Consider the following 23,148-nt stretch of genomic DNA (forward strand, 5'->3'; position numbering starts at 1 on the left):
GGCTCTCAGTGTGCTCATGGCTGGCTTGCTGTGCAGACCTCTGTCGGGCCGAGAGAAAATCTTTTAGATAAAAAACTAACAAACACTGAAGACCGAGAAAACACCTGAAGCCTCTTTTCGTCCTTTGGAGCGCGGGCTGTCCAAGGCCACCCCGGGCCTTTCCAGGTCATTAAAACAGCCGAGACAGCGACACGTCCCTGGAAGTGTTCAAGGTCAAGTTGGGTGGGGCTTTGAGCAGTCCGGTCTAGTGGAAGGTGTCACTGCCTATGGCAAGTGAGTTGGAACTGGATGACTTTTAAGGTCCTTCCAACCCAAACCATTCTCTGATTCTGTGATCTAAGAATTGGTGGCAACATGCCTTTTTTTTTTTTTCTTCTCCCAAACGCACTCTTCTCTAGCAGGAATTCACAGCCCTAAATAGGGATGTGGTGAAGAGTAGGTTTTAATGTGTGAAGTAAGCCTGTTAAAATTACTAAAAGACATAGAAAGTCTAGAGGACAACCCTAAAACTTTACTGACTGATTAGGATTAAAGTAAAATTAGAGAAAATGAGATTTAAGTGGAGAAAAAGTGGTGAGGACTGCTGGACTACATGTCCAGAATATTGCTTTCTGCAGCAGCAAATTCAGGAGAGAAGAAATGACAGATTGCATAAAGTTTCTGCAAAAACTTAGTGAACTTTACACAATGCTTATGAAGTGCTTTCCTTGTACATTATCTGAGCAAATGTATTTAATGAGACTGCACAGATGTTACAGATTTCCAGAGGCTGGGGATCAGAACAAAAGTAAGGAATTTTTTATATTTAAAACTTCTTTTTAATATTTGTTTAATTTTGGAAGTATTATTTTATAATACACATTATATGGGAAAAAGAGTTCTTGAAGTCTGAGGTGATGCATGTGGTAATACAGCAAATGACAGCCAAAAGCTGTGTTGTTTGATTCAGGAGTTAAAAATGTAGCAATAAAACCTGTATTTCTTTGGTGCATGGAAATATCATGAAAATGTGTTTTGTGCATGTGCTTTTGTATGTTCAGGTAAATCCACTCTGGACTATTTTTGAGGTACATGTCAGCAAGCAATTAAATACTGGTTTGACGGTTTCAATCAACTTCTATGCAACTTGCAGCACGTTTTTGCAGTACTGTCAAAACATGCATACCCACAGGACGTGAAAATTATGTGAATTTAATTTAAATCTAAATCACTGATTCTAATGTGAGACTAATTGAAATAAACCCTTTATTATCAGTTGAATTAAGTCAGTAAGAGCTACCAGCTAGTACCTGTGATTGTGAAATTTCACAGCTAAGAGATGTAATGCTAAGGTGGTTATGAAGGCCTGAGCAGCATTGCACACATCAAGTGACAGATTTGTTCTTGTTTGCTAGAGGAAGTTAAAGGATACATTTGAGACCCTGTAACACCTTAAGGAAGCAGTGTGTGTATATGAGGACAAAAGTAATAAACTTCAGAAACCACTTCAAGGTACAGCAGCATTGCTCCTTTAAGAAATACTATTTTTGTATATTTTACTTCTGTATTCATTAATTCTTTCTGTATCATTTAGCATTATTAAATTAGTAATATTATTCTAAAGTACTCAAAAACTTTTAGAGACATAGAGCAGTGGCAAAAGTTGTATGACAGAAGTACTGAAGATGTGTTGTGTCCATGAGCTCACTTGCTGAATTGAGGTTTAGGTGTAGGAGGAGGGATGTATGTTCCCTTGGTTAGTTTCACTGGTTATCCTAGAAGAGCCTAAGCATGGTGTGTACCTAAGTGAAGTACCTGAGCCACCTGCAGTGGCACTGCTGAACCCATGGCCCTGGTGAGGTGCCCAAGGCTTTGAAGTCATTTATAAGCAACTGAGAACAAAGACTGAGCTTTACATGATTGCACAATATTAACTCTAGATATTTTGGAAAGACAGTGGGATCACTTCTTGGTACTTCAACTTGTCTAGATTAGGTTTGAAGGTTTACAGCAAGAAAGCTGTGTCCAGCTCAAAATGGAAACAGAACTTATTCTTAATTTTGTTGTTATGATAGTTCATCTTTAATAAGACAGACTGGTCTTTAGGAGCCCCTAGGGGGTCTGACTAAGAAACAAGAAATCCTGGGCTAGACATTAAATAAACACTTTCTGAAAAGATGGTATTGTCCTAAGAAAGCAGGGGGTAGGTTGTCTTTTATTACACTGCTAGAAGCTGATTCTAAACTGTGATTTGCATACATTTTAACACCTGTATGGACAACACCTTCTTGACTGGATAGGTCATGAAAAAGGAGAGAACCCTGTTTGTCATTAATCTCTGTAGAGTAGGATGGAGCAAACTTCATGCATGTCTGACTGAAATCAAAGTGAAAAGGAATGGAGTTCCCTGCCTCAAATATGGACAAATTCTGATACAGCGAGATGATAAGCAGAAAAAATAAGGCACTATCTCAGAGTATGGATATATGTCAGTCCTTCTAGGATTTCCCAAAAATAATAGTCTAATTTATAGATTTAGGAGTGGATTGTGCAGGACTAAGGCGCTCCTCAAGTAAACCAGTGTTCTTCATTTTTCCAAGAGATTAAACAAGACTCCAGAATCCTATGGGGTTTCTGGAGGAGCTGCTGTGAAAAGTTGGGATGCTGAGGCAATAGTCTCATCTGTAAGGTAATGTAAGCATAACTGAGTGTCTGTCAAGTGCCTCTTGTTAGTCAGAGCTTTGTACTCTTCCTCAGTACAACAGTTTGATTTGTTTATGAAGGTCTGCAATGCTTTAAGAGTCAAAGGATTATCTTACAGGCCACAAACACAGCTTTGTAGAGTGTGGTTCTGAAAATGGATCAGGTGCTTGATTTGTTGGAGGAGTTGAGTCAGGATAATTGGAATTCATAGCGATCTGGGTCCTCTGTCTTCTTTTCTGCTAAATGTGGTTAAGATAAGATGTCTGCAGAAATTATCAGCTAGAGGTTCAGAGATTCATCTGAAATAATCTCCACATGCAAAATCAGTACAATTTTGACTTTCTCAAGCACTCTCACTTGCATTTCTCTAACACCCCTCTTCTGTCCTTTGGTGCTGAAATATCCATGGTACTGAAATATAAGAAAACTGATTTGGAGTTCAGAGTGAGATTAACATACAGATACAGAAAAACCCAAAATGCTACATACAGCTGCTACTCAAATATACATGCTGGTCTTTTACTGGGTTAAAGTCTTTTGCCTAAAGTCTCTTCTGGTTTTGCTGGTGCTGAATTGCCAAAGCTGTAGCCTTGTTTCTAGGTGGGAAAAAAATCCTGCATGATGACCTACCTAGCAGTACAAGGAAACAAAATTAATTTTAGCACTGTTTTAGGCCCTCTCAACTTTAGCAAGAAACATGTGCACTCCCAACAGATTGGACTCTTGTTTCTGGATTTTGAAGTTTTAGTCCCAATACACATTCCAGACTAAGTGGTCTCCGTGTGCTGAGTACCAAGAAGTGTTCCTGGGTTCAAGTAGCTTACATGTGCAAGCTGTCTGATAATGCCAGTGTCAATCAGGAAAGCACTTAATATTTAAATTTTGGGCCTCATGTTGAAAATTCTATGGGAGTATTCTGATGCACAGCATTAAAGAGTCACCATAAAGTGCTACTAGCATATCACTTTTTTTCTTCAATAGACACAAACCCAATTTCATCAGTACAAAGCTAACTACAAAGATCAGATGTTTTCTTTTCAAGATAAGCTTAAATACACCCTGATATCCTAACTTCATGTTCACATCAGGCAAGTTAATGTTTCTATCTAGGCTTTGGTAAGTAGGCAGTTTTATTAATGGTTTTATATGTAGTATTACTATAACCAGAAACACATTTATAGCCTGAAAACAGGTTACAAAAGAATCATTCTTAGCTACTCCTTATTTCATAGCCACTTAATTAATGCTTGCAAGATGAGCAAAGAAAGTGATCCCTCACCAAAAAAAAAATCCTTTCCCCATATTACCTACAATGAATAGTTCTTTTAACTATTGATTAGTTTTGTTCTTAACCTTTCTGCAGATTGTGGCTTCTGTGCAGAAATTTCTGTATTAAGATTCTAGAGTTAGAAAATAATTATTTCCTGTGCACTATTTTCTCAATATGATTAAATGTAGAACTTGTCTGACAATTAGCACAAACTGTCTCTGTTAGTATTGCATTGTATAAAGATAATTATTTACATAAGTTAATCTATAAGATGAATGTGTGTGGTCTTCAGCGCAACTGTAGAAGTCCTTTCCTATTTAAACATTAAAAATTTCCCATTTTAGATTGAAAACTAAAGCATTGATTATCACTTCCTGAAACATTTGGTTTAGGTGATTTATTGCTGGATCACTTGAGATGCCCAATATTAAGGTACAGAAAACTGTCAAGATCCTGATTTTGTTTTAAACAAAAGCTAACATCAGCCTTGGTTTTCAGAAGATGTAATTTTTTTTTTCAGATAGTGAAAGCATTACTTTAAATTTACTTCTGCTAGATAGTTTGCATGGTTACTATGCATATTCCCCACCCACCGCCTCCAAATTCTGATGTGTTGTTTTGTTTCTTTATAGAAGTTAACTCTCCCTGTGTTATGTTCTAAATCTTCATGATCACTCAATCAGCCTTACTGGCTGTTCAAAACCTCTGATATGACCTTTATCACAAGCTGACATGGGGCAGCAATCACCATTCACTTTATAGCAGCCTTGCAGCCCTGCGGATCCCCAGGATTATGTGTTACAAGATGCTTTGACAGCTGCTCCACAGGCACCAATCTGAGATATACAAATAGGTATTAGCAGTGTGTAATGTCCTCACCATAAAGTGATGGAGGTATACCACACAACCACTAGTTCCTTTCAACCTTCTATTTCTCAGCTTAGCTGGAACTTTTTACTAGCATACATTTTTTGCTGGCTTTTTTCCCCAGTCAGTTTTAAACATTGTACCTATTTGTCTTATTTATTTGCCTGTTGATATTACTTGCCTATTATTTCTATATCTATTATTGTTTCTTCTGCTTATTTATACTTTCATATTTTATTGTGTCTCATTATTCCTTGGCATCAGTGATTGCCTCTTCTGTGAAGCATGTACACCTGCAGTGAATGATTTCCTAAATAGGAATCCCAGAAGCATTCAGGGCTATTTTGTTTAGCTAGGCTTATGCTTCAAAAATATGGGGGCTTATTTTTTACTACAAGTCCCATGTTCAAATTAAATAAAAACAAAGCAACCAAACAAAGCCAGAAAACTACTGGTTATGCACATTCAATGATCTGTTGACTAAATTTCTGGGCTCCATCTTTGGGTCCAGTGGATCAGGATATTTTGAATCCAGTTCTCTCTTCTGTCCAGTAGAAATCACTGCCAGGAGGATCCACACTGCCCTCTGAAGAGTTTACTTACTGTAAGTAATCTTTGAGAGTTCTGGTTCTGTTTTCACACTCCCCATCTTTTTCCAAGGCCTCAGGCAGCAGATTCTGTGATTAAAACAGAAACCTGAATAAATTGGGGCCATTCCTGCTCCTGCCCCGCTGGGATCCCTGCATAGTCAGGAGGGTGCACAGCCAGGGAACGCAGCACTCCGTAGAAAACTTCTAGCTCAACTTCCTGGGGAACACCACTCAGTGTATGTGCTCAAATATATGGACTTTGATCCTGAAACATTGTATGATACCTTGCAGTGTGAGCTAACATTTGTTGGTATGTTTCATGTTGAACACAGCTGTGAGAATAAATTTGCATTTAAACTGAGGTCTCATGCTGGTCTGCTGCAAATTGGTGGGTTTGGCTGGGTTTAGTGGACAAGCCAGCAACTCCTTGGCTGCAAGAGAAGTTGCATGTATGTGAGAAGAGCTGAATGGCTGACCATTTAAATATAGTTGAAACAAATTACTTGTAATGGTATCATTAAACATACTGCCATTCCAAATTTTGAGAGTTATGCCAAAGGAAGTATTTTTGGTTAATGGGGAACCCACCTTTTCCAGCAGCAGTCAGCTGGCTGAGGGTTTGGCACAGGGATGCTTTAACACACAGAGCTGTGCCATAGCGAAGCGAAGCTTGTTGACTGAACTTTTTATTTTGGGTGGTGACACCATAGCTCTGATATTTGCGTACTTGCGAGTATGGAGTACTTGTAAGAGGAAAAATAAGTGATAAAGACCTTTGTGTTTATCCAGCAGCTGACTGTAACAGGATCTTAATCTGCTTGGTCCGCTTGTACTCCAATGTGTAAAAATCAAAGATAATCAGATCCTCAGAAGCTTAATTTTTTATTACCAGTTACCATACATTATTGTGTGGAGTTCAGAACGAGAATTTCAAGTTAATGTGGACGGTATGTGTATCCTTGCCAGCAGTGGCTGAAGCTGGGGCACTGTTGATCGAAGGACTGCCTTTCCCTAAGCCTTCCAAAACTAAATTAGAAGTTTGACGAGTTTGCAGGAGAAAAATCGTGTGAAACGAGTTTTGCATTTAACTCTGCTGCTCCTGGCCTTTCGCTGTTGGGGCTTTCCCTGCTGGTCGCGTGAGTAGGGCCGTACGGAGCAGGACGGATGGCAGCGGCGGCGGCTCCGGGAGGGGGAGCTCCGGGCCCGCCGCTCTCCCCCTCCCGGCTCGCTGCTCGCCTCCTCCCGGCCCTCCGCTCCCGGCAGCCTCCCGGCCGCTGACGGCGCCTGCGGCCCGGCGGCCCCGCCGAAGGACGGCCCGGAGCCCTGCAGGCGAAGCTGTCAGCGCGCCAGGGGAAGGCGCCGCTGGTGGGTTTTGCAGCGGCGGGCTGAATGTGAGTGAGGGTCGCTACAGATGCTGCCTTGCTTTGTCGCTGCTGTGCTCGAGCGGCGTGAGAAAGCCGGTGCAGAAGCCGCACGAGGTTGTAGGACGCAGCTGTTGCTGGAGAAAAACACGCACAGCGTTACATCCCTGCGCGGTGCGGAGGGAGGTGACCCGTGTGGAGGGGCTGCCTCAGCACCTGCGCTGTCCGGAGCAGCCGAGGCGGTGCGGGGTGCGAGGATGGCATCGAGCCCCCGCCCCGCGCCGGGAGCGGCTCCTGCGCTGAGCCTGGTGCAGCTGCCCGAGCGCAGCCCTGGCCTGCGGGACTGAGGGTGCCAATGCCTCTGGTGCACCGCAGGGCTCTTAAAACTGGCCTCATGGCTCACAGTAATGTAAGTGAGCAAATCAAGTGTGTGTATATATATATATATATATATGAAAGAGAGGAGGGAATAGCAATTCATTACTTTAGCAAAAGAAGGAAAAAATATATTTAATTATGAGTATTTTAGACTCGGAACAGGAAGTGCCAATACTGAAACTTCATGCATAACCAGAACTTTGACCCTTGGTTATCTGTGCTGTGATTATTTTTACTTTTTTTCCCAACTATATCAGCATGCTGTTGTGCAGATATGATAGCTCGTGTTGCTTACAGTCTTGGAATCTAATACAGTCTGTGATTTTTATTTTTATCTGCACAAATCTACACAAATTATTGCAAAGATTTTTAGCTTGAGAGCAGACACTAAGCTCTATTTGCTGCAGCCTCAGAAAGATTAAAGAGAAATGCATGCAGGCAACTAGAAACTCAGCAAGACCCATATTTTCAAGAAGTCACCTTGATTTTTCCCTTAAATATGTGTTTGTATGTTCTGTGTTTTGTTGTGCCATTTTTGGTTATATATGGCAATGTGGTTAAAAAATAATGCAAACTGTGATTACATTGGTAGTGGGTAGTATTTTAGAAATATACGGAGAAGTTTAAACTTGGTTAATAACATGACAGTGGTACCAAAGCAGTTTAAACAAAATATGCCAGTGGGGAACTGCTGACTCTTGAATTGACAGCTGTCAACTTTTTTATGCTATGTTTTATATGTATTCTATAGAGCTTTTTAAATTAAGAACAAGGCAGTTGCTGAGTGTTTGCTTTTGGAAGCCTCAGTATGGCTCTAGATGTCTAAGCTCAATTTAAATTAAATTTTATTTAAAACTTTCATGATACTGAATTTTTCTTTAAATATATCTGATTTCTCTCAGTGTGCAGTTCTTGGAAAGAGAGAGATTACCTGCAAGCTTTAAGGGCTAAATAGTATCAGGTTTAATGTTGGCATTACTGCTTTACCTCCGCTATGCTGTGGTATGAATTACAGCTGGATTACTTGCTGTGTGCATGGATTTGTTCTAATGAGCTTAAAAGGAGAAAACCAGAACGTTCTATATCTCTGTTACATTTTTCTAAATGGTTATGAATCTAAGTGAAACTAGAAAACTTCATTAGACTTTTCAGGGAAAAAAACAAAACCTACATGTTTACTTGAAAACAGTGTTACCTGATAGAGGTGTCTGTCTAAGTCTGTAAAATACTATGGCTGTTAAATGAGCTCTGATTTCTGCAAAGTGAGAAATGTCCCGAGGTATCTAACCAATGTTGCGTTATATTTAATTAAAATATAAAACCAGCATAGAATGATTTGTTTAAAACTCACTATGTACCAGATTTTGACAGATGATTATAAAGAGGAAGACAGAAGTCCTTCAAAAGTAGTCCATGTAACTCTGATGTTTAATAATTTTACAGTTAGCCAGAAAGGGGTGGGAGAGTAAGTAATAATTGCAACTCCTTAACTGGCATAAAATTACTATAAAGAGAGAGGTCCCTGATAAAGGATGAATCAAGACTGCTTGTGAAAGAGGGCTCAGCAGGCCTTTTCAAGTATATTGACTCTATGAGGCTACATCTGGAGACAACAATACACACTGTACTTGCAGGGCAAGAGCAGTCTATTCTAGGAAGCAAATGCTAAAAGACTCAAGGTTGTGTTATACAATGTGCCTGGTATCCATCCATACACTGTAATTCAACCATGGATTAATACCAGATTGAAGCCAGAGGTGTGCCAGGAATGTTTTGAAAGGGAAGAAGAGCAGAAAAAGAAATTGCATCTCTTTTTGATGCATGGTACGACCGCAGCTGTAACATGCAATGCCTGATACAGCTGCCACACTTGACTCTGGGGCCTTCAGGCCATAAAAGTTCACTGTCCTTTTGTAAGTGCCACCTCTGATGTTCTCTGAAAGTGTTTCATAGTCTGTTGCTAATCAAATTCTTGGCTAGAATTGATATCTTGGAGTGGGAGGAGCAGTAAGGGAGCAGAAAGTTTATGTAAGAGTGGTTCACATGTATGTGCTTGACAGATATGCTGCTGATTAGCTGGAGGTTACAGGCTGACTTTTACTGTGGCAGTGGCCCCAGATACTTTGGTATCTTTCCATGCTTTGAGCAGGGCAGTGAGTTTTTTCAGTGAATGAGTGAGTTAGTGCAGTGGTTTTGTTTTTATGGTCTTCCCTAGTTTGATGAGGCTAAGAGGCAGAGGGAAGTGTTGACCTAATCTTGTTACAGTAAACAAGAGGTAAAGACTTCTAAACCTTCTGTTGATGTGATTGTTGAATGTTTAAGAGTCTTTTGTTCACAGTTGTTTACAGTAATTGAGTCTTTTCCCTTGTAGTGCTTGTGCTGCTGTCCTCATTAGTGTGTATTCCAAGATAAATACCATACAGAGACTTGCAAATACTGCACAGCAGAAGATCTGTTCTCTGGTTTTGTTTGCTGAATGTTACACCTTCCAAAATATTTTAGTCCCTAATACTGAGATTAGACCTCATGTCCGTAGGCAAAACAGCAAAGACAGACAGCAGACCTTTGGTAACTGCCCCTGCTATCACTTTTTATGCAGTAGGCATTTAGGGATCTGAAATGTAAGGAGAAATAAGAACAAATAAAACTGCCAGAGTTCTCTCATAAGTAATATCTATCATAGTGAATGTGCTTTTGAACTGGTTTTTTTTTCCTTGAATTACTTTTATTCAGACCTTAAGCAACTTAGAAAGTCAAGGAATTTGGGACTAGGGAGGAGGAAAGGAAGGGGGGTAATAAAATTGGAGATTTAGACCTGCAGATTTCCTCAAGTGTTACAATGATCTTCTGATGGGATAGATAACCCTCTTCTTCTATCTCATCCTGCACTCAGTGATCCTCTGTTTCTTGCTATTTGAAACTACTTGAGCAGTTCAGTGTAAATAAAGCTTTTTCTCTCAGTACTTAGATACAGTAGGCAAATCCCAGGGACGATAGCTCAGGCATGGTTAGTTTTGGTTCACTTGTTAGCCATTGCTGGTTAAATCTGCTGTACTGTCTAGCTAACAATTGTCAGACTCAGCAAAAAGCTTTAGAAAAGACTTGCTCTGTGATCCATTTGCCAAATACAGAGTTTAGTTCCTCCTCTGTAATCAAGCTGGAGTCAGTTGATTATAGCTGAGATTTATCATGCCAGTATCCTGCTTGTTGTCCTTTCCCTGTCTCTTTGGTGAAGTGAATCCCATGGCTGGAAAAAAACAAATTGAATCTCAAATTCTTCCAACTTAGAAGTATCTTTTATTATCTCTAAACAGTAGGATTTCTTTCAACTATAGAACATGAATTTGATGAGAAGGGACAACTTCCAGAAGATCATAGTCTCTTCTGGAGTTTGCTGTCTCCTGACAGATGGAGAAAGGTTTCAGTCCTTGAGCAAGAACACAGATAGTCTGATTCAGAGGCAGCAATTGGTAGGTAAGAAATGTCATGTTGAATTTTTTCCATTTCCTTCCCTTTTTTAAATCTACCTTTGTATTTCACTGTCAATTACATTTTTGGCATTGTGGCCAGGAAAACAGCTTCAAGCTGGATTGATACTGCTATGGCTGGGTTTTTCTTGAAGTTAGAAAAGTACTTGTTTTAATTTTCCCCTCATTAGAATATCTGGTTTAAATGACTTAAGTTTAAATGGTAATCTCAAGGGATCTCACAGCTCAGTCCCTCTGCACAGAGGGCACCCCAGCTGTGTTTGAGGTGCCTGCTGTTGGCCATGCTGGCTGATGCCTGGCTCCTGCTTTGTCACCAGTCTCTGGTGCTTGTCTGCACCCAGCTCCTGCCGGAGGCCGCAGCCCTGACACAGAGTGCAGGAATGCACACGGCCAGCTCGGGCTTGACGCTGGGCCTGAGTTCACAAAGCTTCTTGGGACCCAGAGCATGGGGGTAACACTGCCAGGCAGTGCCTTTGTCTGAAGTCTTTGCCATTTTCCCCAGTGCTCTTGCCTTTGGAATGCTAGACAGAAGCAACCCAAGTGACTCACTTTAGATTGAAAGAAGGACTTCACTGTTATGCTGAAAAAAAGATGCTGTGTAATTTTTAAACCCACAGTGTCCCTAGAAGTGTAGGGACATTTGCACCGAGCTGCCCCTCTGCTAATGAGCCCAGCTGGAGCTGATTTGTTTCTGCATCTCTGGTACAGATAATCTGACCATGGATAATTGAGTGTTGACTCTATAAATAACGCACTTTGAAATCCTTGTCTTAAAATTGTTTTCTCTTCTTCCTGTTAGCTTCCAAGCTTACTCTCTGTAGTCATTTCTTGGCTGACCAAAGGTTACTCTCATGTCTTGGCACACATATGTCCTATTCATATCTTCCCACCTGAAGTGAAATGTTACACCAAGCATGGTGAAACCAGGTTCTAGCAATATAAAAATCCAGCTAAGTCCTAGTAGGAAGTAATCATCCTAATGTTTTACATATGCTCCAATTGACTGTTGGGGTTCAAACCAAATGACTGACACACATGAAACATTTGATACCTTGGAAAGATACTTATTGCATGTTTCTTCTCAGAGATATCCTTTTACATATATAATAGTTAAATGTCTTCAGGTGAAACTGGTTCATTTGTATGGACTTGCTTCAAATCATCTTTGCTTCCTGTCCATGTTAAAATTCACAAGAATTGTTCTGAGTTATGCCTTGCTTTAATAAGATTGTTTTTCTATTAGCTTATAGAAAGTAATTAGAATGCCTCATAGGAAAAATATCCTGTGTCTTCAGCTGGTGAGCACCTACAATTTTTTTTCCAAAAGTTTTTCTAAAATATGGTACATATGTGCTTCTGGGCAGATCCATGGAAAGTTAGAGCCATCCACACTGGGTGACAGTTTATTCAGGACATTGGCAGTGGGAGAAGGGAAAACAGAATTGCACAGCTGTGCTGTCACAGCAGTTCATGCACCTTGGTAAATAGTTGCACTGGAAATCACCTGTCTCTTCTCCCTGTGTCATTCCTGCCACATTGTTCTAAAATAGAGGCAACATCAGGGGGTGAATAAACTTGGAATGCTTTAAATTAAGATCTGCACTCTAATGGCTGTGTGACCTTGGAAAATGCCTTTCTTCACACTGCATCTGAAACACTGACCATGCTTCAACAAACTTTGGAAAACTCAACTTGAAAAAAACTGAGCAAACACCTATCTGACGAAAAAATCTTATCTATCTATCTATCTATCTATCTAGGTATAGCAGACATTTAATATTGTAGACATAAAAGACTCTCATCATAAGCAATGAAGGTAAATTTATTAAATTATGAATGGAGAAATAGTTTTTGCAAAAGAAGTAATTTGTATTATGAGAAGTTCATTGCAGTGATGAATGATCCAGGGGTACATGAAGAGACAGAATATGAAGTAGTTGTCACTTGGACTTTCAGAGGTTAATTTGCATTTATTTCATTCATGTGCAGTTAGGTCTGAGTTTCTTTAGTTTGCACAGTTAGAAGTCATAAATGATGCAAGTTAAAGTGAAAACCAACTTCAGAATTAAGAAGCTGTATGTAAATACAGAACTAAAGAATTTTTTAAAGGGAGAGGAACAGAATAAAAATGCCCTATAAACCCACTTTTTTATTTGGGTATGTTGTCTCTTGAGTTTTTTTCAGTAGAAGGTTAAGAGTTTGGTTTCTTGTTTGTAAGAGCTATTGTATGTAATGAGGGAAACATGAACAAGTGACCTCTTCAGGAATTGTTTTTCCACATTGATTTTGGAGGCTGTGTATTAAGGGGTAATCACTTGTGGTTATTCATGCAGCATTCTAAATAATAGATTTTCTTACCTCTGGCAAATAACATGCTTGAAAGATGAGTGAACTGATTTATCTAAAATGTCTGGAATGAGGAAATACTCTGAACTGACAGCAGTTATGCTGCTTTTGTAGAAGGTTTTGATAAAGCAAATTGAAACTTAAATATCGACTCATTCAATTTTTAAAAACAAAACAAGTGTCCCTAGCTCTGTATGGTTCCCTGGATTTTGAAATGATGTCAGAATATTCCAAGGGAATTCATTTGATGCCTTGGAATACCCATGAGGAGTGGCAACCACAGAGAACCAAGTAAAAACAAATCCTATGTAGATTTTAGCTTGGATTTCCTATAATATTATAATTATTGTAATAATGCTACTAGTAAAAAAAATAATAGCAATAAACCTTATGTGATTGTATCTATTTTCTGTTTTGTCTGAGAATTTTTAGTTCTTTGCTGGTTTGGTTCAAAAATTCAAAGTTTCAGCAGTCTTTTGAAAATCAGCAAGTGTGAGGAGACAGCTTAAATAATGTGGCCCAGACAACAATATTCCATGTGGCAGCAGCACATTTGCAGCCTGTACTGACAGCTGGCACATGTCTACCTGCAGACCAAACAGAGCTCATCCCTTGGGGAGAGGGACAAAGGCTGTGGGTACAGGATGAAATGATGAGGCTGCTGGGGGGCAGATAAGCTCAGAGTAACAGAGGTGGAGCAATTTACCATGAATTTATAGAAAAAATTTACTGTGAATTTATAGAAAATAAAAATTCCATTATTTCTGTGCTTAAAAAACAACTTGTTAAGGAGCACATTGATTCACCAGGTGCTGGGTTTGGATCCCAAGTAACAGAAAAAGCCAGAAGGTTTAAACAACAGCTTATATGCAAGCGCTGCAAAGATGTTATTTTGGGCTCATTTCAGTGAAGTTACTATTTCTCTAGAAGTTATTTGTATGGAATGATAAAATGAGATAATTGTAGGAGATCTTGATATTGAATAAAATCTGGTACCATGTTTTTCACAGAGCCAGGTGAAGAGTATGTCACCTAAAATTGATAGCCTGTTTTCTCAGAATCATGATAGAGCATTGGTTTTTTTTCCAAACCACCTCACTAGTCCCATCTCACTCTGCAATGGGTAATCTTTTCTTAACAGTAAAAAGGAATGACATTATATATTTTTGGATTAAGTAAAACATTAAAGAAACATTAAACATTTCTGGTTTGTGATAGATGAGGGGAAACATTTAATTGGTTCTTAAAGCAACTATGCACATAAATTACTTTATTTTGTTATTGTTATGTAAATATAGTTAAGGGAAATAAGTAAAGAGGGAAATAGAGATGCAGTGAAATATTTTTCCTCATAAGTATAAATGAAGAAAAATATGTGTCATTAGATGACCTTGAATGTGAAAGATCTGCCTGAGGGAACGGGTCTATTACATGGTACAAAGAATGAGAGAATGACAATACTAAATTTTCCTCTATTTTGCAACAATCTGGAGTGTTTATTTATTATTTAAGTCGAGTGTTTGAATAAAAGAATAGATTATTGTTTATAAATTTGTACATTTAGCCAATATAAATAAAACGAAATAAAAATTTTCTCATATAAAATCACCCACAAAATTCTGATTTGTTGGCACTATTTACCTTTGACAGTACTGTGGCTTATTGCTAGAAATATTTCAGCATTTCACCTGATATGTCTCTCCTAAGTTTAGGGCTGATAATGCATTTCCATCCTCCAAGTACAAAAATAGTGGGAATGTGGGTCAGCAGGTAGTAAGATACCCGTGCAAAAGGCTGGTGAGGGCTGTCCTTGTGGTGCTGGACACAAGGTTTGAGGTGTTATTTAGCTCAGGCTCTCGTTTCATGTTGGACTTAACTGTGCATCTCCTCCAGCAGAATGTGAAATTTTTGTGCCTAAGCTTTCCTTGCTTTTCTTTGGTAGGCTGTCACTTGGGTACAAAAGTGTGTACCCAAGATTCACTTGCTCTGTTACTACTTTTTTGCCTGGGGATTTTTGGCCTAGCTGAGCTGAGAAATATAGAGATGAAAATTGTCATTTTTTCTGCAGTAGCAATGTGTCAGGTGGCAAATGCTGGTTACACGTGTAGAATTGTGTCATTACAGGAATGATGAATTCCTACTTAAGTCTTCAATTCCTTTTTTAATCAAGTTAATACTCTAAATCATTAATATCCCCTTTTATAGCTGTAGAAACAGACCTTGGCACTACAGTTAAATCTAGGTCTTCCTGCTCAATGATGTGAAGACTGACATTGTCACCAGGACAGGGGTATTCACACTTCTGATGTTTTTCTGTCTGTCTGATACTTCAGTGATACCTTGGAGCTTCATATTTCTATCTCAGAATCCTTATGAAAGAAGTAGGCAAGTACCCAGAAGCTTCAGTTTACATTTAGGATAATTAATTGCACTATTTGAAGCATTTTTTGGAGTTCCATTTGACCCTTCTTTCTCTTCATGCTTTTTACTTACGAGGAATAATAGTGTTCTGGGAAGTGCTGTGTATGGCTCTTTATGGAAATATTGCCATTTTTTAGATATTTGGCTGCGTAAATGTAAAATAGTGATAGTCTAGAGATTATTTCTCATGTGTTTTATAATTATCCTGACAAATGCCAGATTACTCCATAAATAAAAGAATTTTCAGGAAAACATCAAGTTCATCCTACTGTGTTGTACACAAACACTCTCCTTCTTTCCTGGCTCAAGGAAGTAAAAATTCAGTGTCCTCTTCTAAATGTGCACTTGTGGGTTTTGCTGCTTTCAATTTTGCACTTTGGTTCCTTTCTACAGTTACTTGAGTTGTATCAACAATTATTTAAAAAAGAAAAAAAAAGAAAAGCCCTGCAGCCGTTTTCAGCTCGTGTTGTTCTTGGCACAGGTTCAGTTCTGGTGTCCAACTGGTAGGACCGAAACTTGGTGCTTAACAAGTGCCTGTAGTCAAAACAGTTGGTGTGAGGGAGCAGAGATGTGTGTTTGCTGCGGCAGGTCATCTGCCGGAGTTCCCCCCGTGTGCAGAATACCTAATCACGCTGCTGTGCTCCTCTGACGGCATCTGTGGCAATGTGAATCGCTTCACGTTCCAAAAGTACATGTTTACAGTCGTCGTAGAATCAGATTAAGTTGGCAGCCTGCTTCTCTCTGTAAGTGGCTCAGTTTACATTTCTTCTTCTAGCAGGATGTTTTGCATAATTTTGCTGATCCTACTCACTTGTAGACTTTGTGAAATGGAGAATGGTTTTAGTGGGTTTCTGTCAGAAAGCGAAGCTTGTGTTTATTGTAAATAAACACCAGCGGAACGGTGGTTATTTTAGCACTTGATAATTTCCCAATTATGTCATTTGACCTGGAATGAAGCTTGTGATTGTTGAGCAGTGTTTTATGCAGCAGATCAGTCCGGGGGTTGGAGCTGGCAGTTTATTTCCTTTGTCAGTTTACAAGAAGTATCAAAATGAAACCGACTGTGCTGTTTCCTTTCCAGTGCGCAGTGCAAGAAGGGTGGAACGGTTTGTGGATATTATTTCCAAACTTTTTCAGCTGGACTTGGAATAGTGTTTTGTCAAAAAAGCTGGTAAAGTTATCCTTCAATCTTGCAACATTATGCTGTAGTTTGCTAACATCAAATACAATTTTAGTTTTGTTTAACCTCACGTACCGGGTTTTGCTAGTGTTTTTTCAGACTGTGGCTGCAAAATGAAACTGCTTACAAGGTGTTTATGAATTCTTGTTATGAACCAGCTGCCAGTTCCTGCAAGATGACACATTTCTGCAAGAGTCTAGGTTGTTCATTTTCTGGTTGCTGGCTGTTGCTTTTCGGGCATGTGTGGGTTTTTTTCTGTTTTGGTTTTATTAGGATTAATGCCAAGTACTTTTGCAAACTTTGAACTGGGATCAGTACAAGGTGGTCGGTTTCATTTACCATTTATTGAAATTGTAAGTATACATTGCTCAACTTTGCACAGTGAAACGCTGTGCAACAAAGCACCTCAGGATATAATGTAAATAGAAAAACTGTAATTTGTGCTAAGGCAGTGTGAGTTACTATGAGTAACATCTTCATCAACAAGACTATGAGATACTAAATTTCATTACCATCTGCTTAAATATTGTAAATGGGGAGTAACAGTATTCATATTGTTTTAAGGGCAGTTGGATCAGTTACTTTATGCTATTCCAAGTAAAAGGACCATGAACTCAAGTGTTGTGATGAATACAAGGTTAAAAAGGAGTTTTATTATTCCATAAATGTTTACTAGCAGTAAATAACTTTCTTACCTATCAGAGTTTTAGCAATTGAATTTTGTTTGTTTTTACCAAGTGTAATATCAAGCTATAATCCATAACACTGGGTCTCTGAGTTTTTCATGGGTCAACCTAAAATTGATTTTTACTTTGGGCCTCTTGTACACAGGAAGTCAAATCATGCTGTACAAGAGTAATGTTTCAAAATGACTCGTGCTGACGAAGTTTTAGTGTCTGTCTTCTGACAACATGAAGGGCTTTTTTTTCCTTTTTTGTTTAAAGTATCTGAAAAGAAAAAAAAACACTGAGAGATGAAAAACTTATCTTTCTCTATGCTCAAATTATATCCTTACATTTTTCCTCCATGATTGTCTGTAATATGGATGGAGAAGGCACTAACTGGGGCAAAAACTTTTCACTTGATTTGGTCCATTTTGAGTAGCATATGTTGGATGAGAATGTGGATGCAGGTGGGATATACTAAGAAATGGGTTTTTGTTTCTAGTCCAGATAAGAGATAATCTACAGTTTCAGGATCACATAAAGATCTTTTTAGGTAGGAAACTGCAATGTTTGACATGTTTTATGGGCATCATATTTGCTGTAGTGTCATTGTTAGGTTTGCTGTGAGCTGAGTGCTTGATGTTGCATATAAGAGTCAAGGCAAAAATTGGAAAAGAGACTTTCTACTCAGAATGTGGCTTTGCCTCATTTTCCCACACGCTGTGCTTGTGGCTCTGGAGCTTGTGTTGCCCCTCTATTGCTTTGCTTTTTTTGCTTATGATTAGAAGATGTGGCGTTTCCTGCAAAACAGCTGCTAGTATTCCCTGGTGACCCATCAGAGAGGATCCAGTGGAATTACAGATTTAAAGGCAGACCTAGAGGACTTTGGCAGCTGCAGCAGAGATCTGGGGAAAGGCAGGGCGTTGCATTGTGCTGGAGGCAGGAAGGAGGATTAAAAATGGAGTATAAGGGCATAGGAGAGAAGCTCTGGAGATTCAGGGACTGGACTGTTAGGTCTCCAACAACATAAGGACTTCACATCTACAAACAATTCAGATTTGGCTGAGAAAGTTGGACTATATCCATGTTTCCATAGGACATGGAGAATCTCCTGGAATAGTTTAAGATCATTTGCAATGCTACTGATGCAGAGTTTGCAATGCCCCTTAGAACTATATGGAGCACCAGGCTTTCGGACAAGATATTGATCTGAAATTGATTCTATGGAAAGTGAGGTAATTCAGTAAGAGTGTTAAACTTTCCTCTGAGATTAATGCCATTAATACCTTAACTGTTTGACAGTAGAAGTCACATGTTCCTTGTCACTTGCTTGCAGTGGCCACGCTGAGAAAGCTGAGAGGTTGCAGAAAGATTAATGTGATAAAGAGGATTGTAACTTTGATTGTGCTCCTGTGCTCTTGGATTTGACAGCACCTGGTATTTAGAAACAAAACAGAATATGTGTTGTTATTTATGGGGAACGTAAGCATTCATTTGGAAGTATTTAAATGAATCAGAAAAATTCTCTTTTAAACTGGAGCAAGTATTCATAGCATTGCTGAAATGTGTACAGAATTTAGGTTAGTATCTTACCAGTGATGATAACTGGTTTTCTAGTTGCCATGCTGCATTTAATCATTTCTAGGGGCACAAACTTTCATTCTTCTTTATTTTCATCAATGTCCACTGGCTGTATCACTGGTGTATGTGAATAGGGACAGCCATGTCCACAGCTGTGTGAATACAAGTTCACCTGCTTTACTAGATCTAATCTGTCTACACAGGAACTGCAAATGATCTTAGAAAGTGTTACACAGATAGCTGATTGTCTCCTGATATGGTAGTATGTTAATATTTAATTTTATCACAACTATTTGATGTGCAAATGTCTTTTATTCACACATTAATTTATTGCATAGGCTGTATAATAATAGATTTGGGTATTGTGTGTCATTCCTTTTACATATGTAAAATAGGAGCAGACAAATTAGTAAAAAATGTTTAAAACAGATTTGACCACGAAAGTCAATTTGACAGAGGAGGCCACCACCACCCTGGTTTAAGCAGTTGATTTTGACAGCTGACAGCCCTTTTTTTGTCATATATTCCCATTATTTCTCTGAAACATATTACCAGTATCTAAGGGTGATTGACTACCATATACATTGTAAGGAATGAAGAATTAAGAGGCAACTTGATAGTTCTTGAGAAGGAATATACACCAATATTTAGTTACAATTTATGCACTCACCATTGAGATTTGTCTGAGAATTCACACCTTTGTCAAATACAGCCTCTTGCAAGCATGCTTGCCCAGCTCAGGAGTTTGTGCCCCTTTGGAGGGAGTTACTCTTCCAGCTCTCCACTCTGCCATTCTTGCATGGTGTTGCTGCCATCTTCTTCTGCTGACATTGAAGTGACATCAACTTTTGTGAGGAAATGCACAGATTTTATCCATCCAGGCAGTGTCTCAGAACACCTCTGGTTGTGTGGCACTGGCTATTTACATTCTTACTCCTGTAGGACTTTGCAGAGGTCACAGTTTCCATTTCCATTCTAAGAAATTTGAAGAAAATCTGTCTCAAATGTGTGTTGGAGTCTGTCTAAAAGGTAGAAGACTTTCTGTAGCCATGTTTTGGGGGAAAAGAGGAGTTTCAGAAATTAAAAGGAAATGCTAATTATAGCAGTCAGTTCTGATCACAAGAATGACCACCAGTCAGTATCTTGAACATTCTTCTTTCCAGAAGATTAATTTTAATAAGAGTAATATATTTAATTTCTAAACATATCCATAGGTCTCATATTGAAGACACAGTTTACTAGAAAGCAGTCAGGTTTAAGAAAACCAGTAGCTGTGTTGAAAATTGGAGTAATTAATCCTAAGTTTATATAGTATGTGTGTGGAAAACATGTTTTCTCTCAAGTTTTACTTTATATACAGCTTGATTTTTGTTGGTAGCATAGCATTTCCTTTTCATCAGTCATCCTTAATTAATGGGAAAGTTGCAAATTTTGATTAGCCTACTTAAAATTGATTAAATAGGTGCTGAGAAGATTGGTAAATCTTGAAACAATAACTATTATTTAATAAAATAAATAGCTTGTGAATGGAACTATGCATTTCAGAATCCGGTGTGTAGCTTACACAGGTGTTACCACAAATATGAGGTGAAATGAATGTAAATCCACTGCATCCTGCAAAGGAGTTTTAAAGGCAGAGGCTGCACACTGAAGTGTGTGGTAGGGTGAGAAGTGGCAAATGATAGGAAACATTTTGGGAGTAAGAATAGATTCTTTTGTATTTGAAAAAAAATTAAGACTGTTTTGCTCTTCAGTTGCCGGAGAATCTGGAGGAAATTCCAGCATTGGTAATTAAAGCTGTGAATGTGAAGATATGGAAATGCTTGGTTTTAAATAAAAAATTACTTTATTCAGTCATTTGAGATCTAATAGAAACATTTTGGAATTTTTTTAAGCATTTCTCTTTGTTCTTGAGGTATTTGCGTATTGCAAGTTAATCATGGATGAATCCTTCTGCTACTGGCAAGTTTTTACTTGTGAGGATGCCAGACAAATTGTCATGTTTTGATTCTCTGTGGGAAAATTTTTCTTAGGTGTCCTTGAAATATCAAACTAGCGAGTGCAGGGTTGATGATGCAAATACAAAACCTTCCCATGTAGTACAGGTCACTGGTGTTTCCTTACCCTGCTCTTGGTTGACTGTGTGATGGTGGTCAACTCAAAGAGTAGCACCCACTTGGATTCTTCAAGTTAAGTGCTGAAGGCTTTAGACAAAGAAAAATTGCTGCATGTTGAATGAGAAACTCCAGCTTGTCTGAAGTACTCAGCCTATGCTTACATTCTGCTCGCTGTATTTGTTTACTATGTTGGTTCTGGGGTGCCTTTCTGATATCTGATCCCTGCTGTGATCAGGCCCTTGGTGTCTGGGACCAGCACACTGCAGTCAGTGCCAAGGAGCCAGGCCCTGCTGACCGGAAAATTCCACTTCCCCAAGGCCCTCCGTGCCACCCGCCGCTGCCTTTGGCTAGGGAGCACTGGGGCTGGGGAAGGGGTGCTTCTCAAATGGGGCCAACAGCACTGTTCAAGGTTTACAGCACCCCTCAAAAATCTTACAACTCCTGTCTTTTGTAGGATTTTGTAGCTGTGCTGGAGTTCACAGCACACGCCTGTTGTTTGCTGCACACTGGTGCAGCCGGCTGGCAAAGCACTGGCACTTCTACCCTGGAGAAAGATATAGTTAGTAAAGAATGGCCAAAACAGTCTTTTTATTTAACAATAGGAGGGATAGGACATTTATATTTTAAAAAATACTAATAATGACCCAATCAAAACAATTTCACTGAAGCCTGGTTGTCTTGTGCAGGATCAGTCAGGCCTTGCTTTTTTGCAGTGCTTGAGAGGCCTCTGGTGTGAGCGTGAGCAGTGCTGACCTCCAGATGCCACATTTGTTACTGAGACATAAATTTCCTGGGTTTTTTGCACATGCCATTTTCTCTATGTGGAAAAAGCCCCAAACTTTTTACCCTGAATGGTGCTTGGAGATAACCAAGTGAACCAGGCAGAGCCTGCCTCTCTGGCAGGGCTGGGAGCTACGTTCCAGTCTTCCTGTTGTTTTCCTACAATTTCTCATTAAAATTGAAACAAGATAGTCATAAAGTAAACTGCCCAATAACCAGGTCAGATGAATTCATCATAAACCATTTTAGGAGCAATCACATATCTGTCACAGAGCATTTTACTGAGTTGTGTTAGCTGTTACATACTCTCCTTTCTTCTTGGCATGAAAGACTTGGGACACCAAATGCAAATTTTCTGATAGATTATTGCCATTTATTTTACTATTTTTTACCTTTTTTTTTTCAGAGCGTTTTATGAAGCTGACTTTTGTCTAATTATCATTTGATTTGATTACATTCACAACAGTAATGAACTGGTGTTCTTTGGAGTGATGAAAATCATTGTACCTGGCATAGAAAAGAACAATTTCCTCTTTCCCAACTTGTATTTTTAATGTTAACCTATGACATATTGTAAAATTAATTCCTTTTCTGTTACAGAACGAAGACACAGTTCAATGTGTAAACCTTCCCCTTCTCCAGCTTCTCCAGCCTGTAATTCCAGGACATCCCTAGTACAGATGAAACCGAAATCCTGTATCAGCGGCCATAACCCTGTCAGCAGCAACTCAAAGCCATTCAAAACGCCCAAAGACAATCTACTTACCTCCAGTAGCAAACAGCACACAGTCTTTCCTTCAAAAGTGTCACGGGATAAACCATGGTAAGTACCAAAATAATAGTTACCAAGGATATTGGTGTTCAGAATATCTATATCTATCTATATATATATCTATAACAATCATTTAAAAAATCCAAATTCTCATTTTACCTAAGTTTACAGTTTAAGCTTCTATATTTCTAAGGGAGGAAACTGGCATATTTTTTAATGAAGAAAAAGAAATTATATATAGGAAGTGCAAGAAGGACTGAATTACTTTTTCAATGTTCCATCAGATGTGTTTTTCTAAGATGCATATAGCAAGCGAGGATTTGACCCAATTTGCTATCTATAAGGTTCATCTTCCATTACACTATCAGCCCTTAGAACTGATGCTTTTAAACAGTTTAACAGGATAATTTTTGCAGAGTTCTTAATATTGGCTTAACTGATGTTCATGAAAACTTACTGGTTATAGTCAATTATCTTCAATAGCAGCTGCTTTTGGAGTTCATTCTGTGTTTTGATAATGTTTGATGCCTTATAAGATGACAAGAAGATTCTGGCTGCAAAAGTCACTATTTTGGGGGTGTCTTACATCATGTACTGTGATATATGTACACATACAAGCTTTGAGACTGCCGTGCCCATCCTCCCGTGAC

At 38.9% G+C, this 23,148-nt stretch overlaps 1 protein-coding gene across 1 annotated transcript in view; it reads left to right on the forward strand.

Moving 5' to 3' along the window:
• The window catches only part of ATXN7L1 (ataxin 7 like 1), a 110,355-nt gene that overhangs the window by 55,001 nt on the left and 32,206 nt on the right, over nucleotides 1–23,148 (forward strand). The window contains exon 3 of the mRNA XM_058804871.1: nucleotides 22,327–22,549. Within this exon, the coding sequence (XP_058660854.1) occupies nucleotides 22,327–22,549 (223 nt within the window). The remainder of the gene's footprint in view (nucleotides 1–22,326; nucleotides 22,550–23,148) is intronic.

Source organism: Ammospiza caudacuta, chromosome 5 (assembly GCF_027887145.1).
Source record: "Ammospiza caudacuta isolate bAmmCau1 chromosome 5, bAmmCau1.pri, whole genome shotgun sequence".
Taxonomy (NCBI): domain Eukaryota; kingdom Metazoa; phylum Chordata; class Aves; order Passeriformes; family Passerellidae; genus Ammospiza; species Ammospiza caudacuta.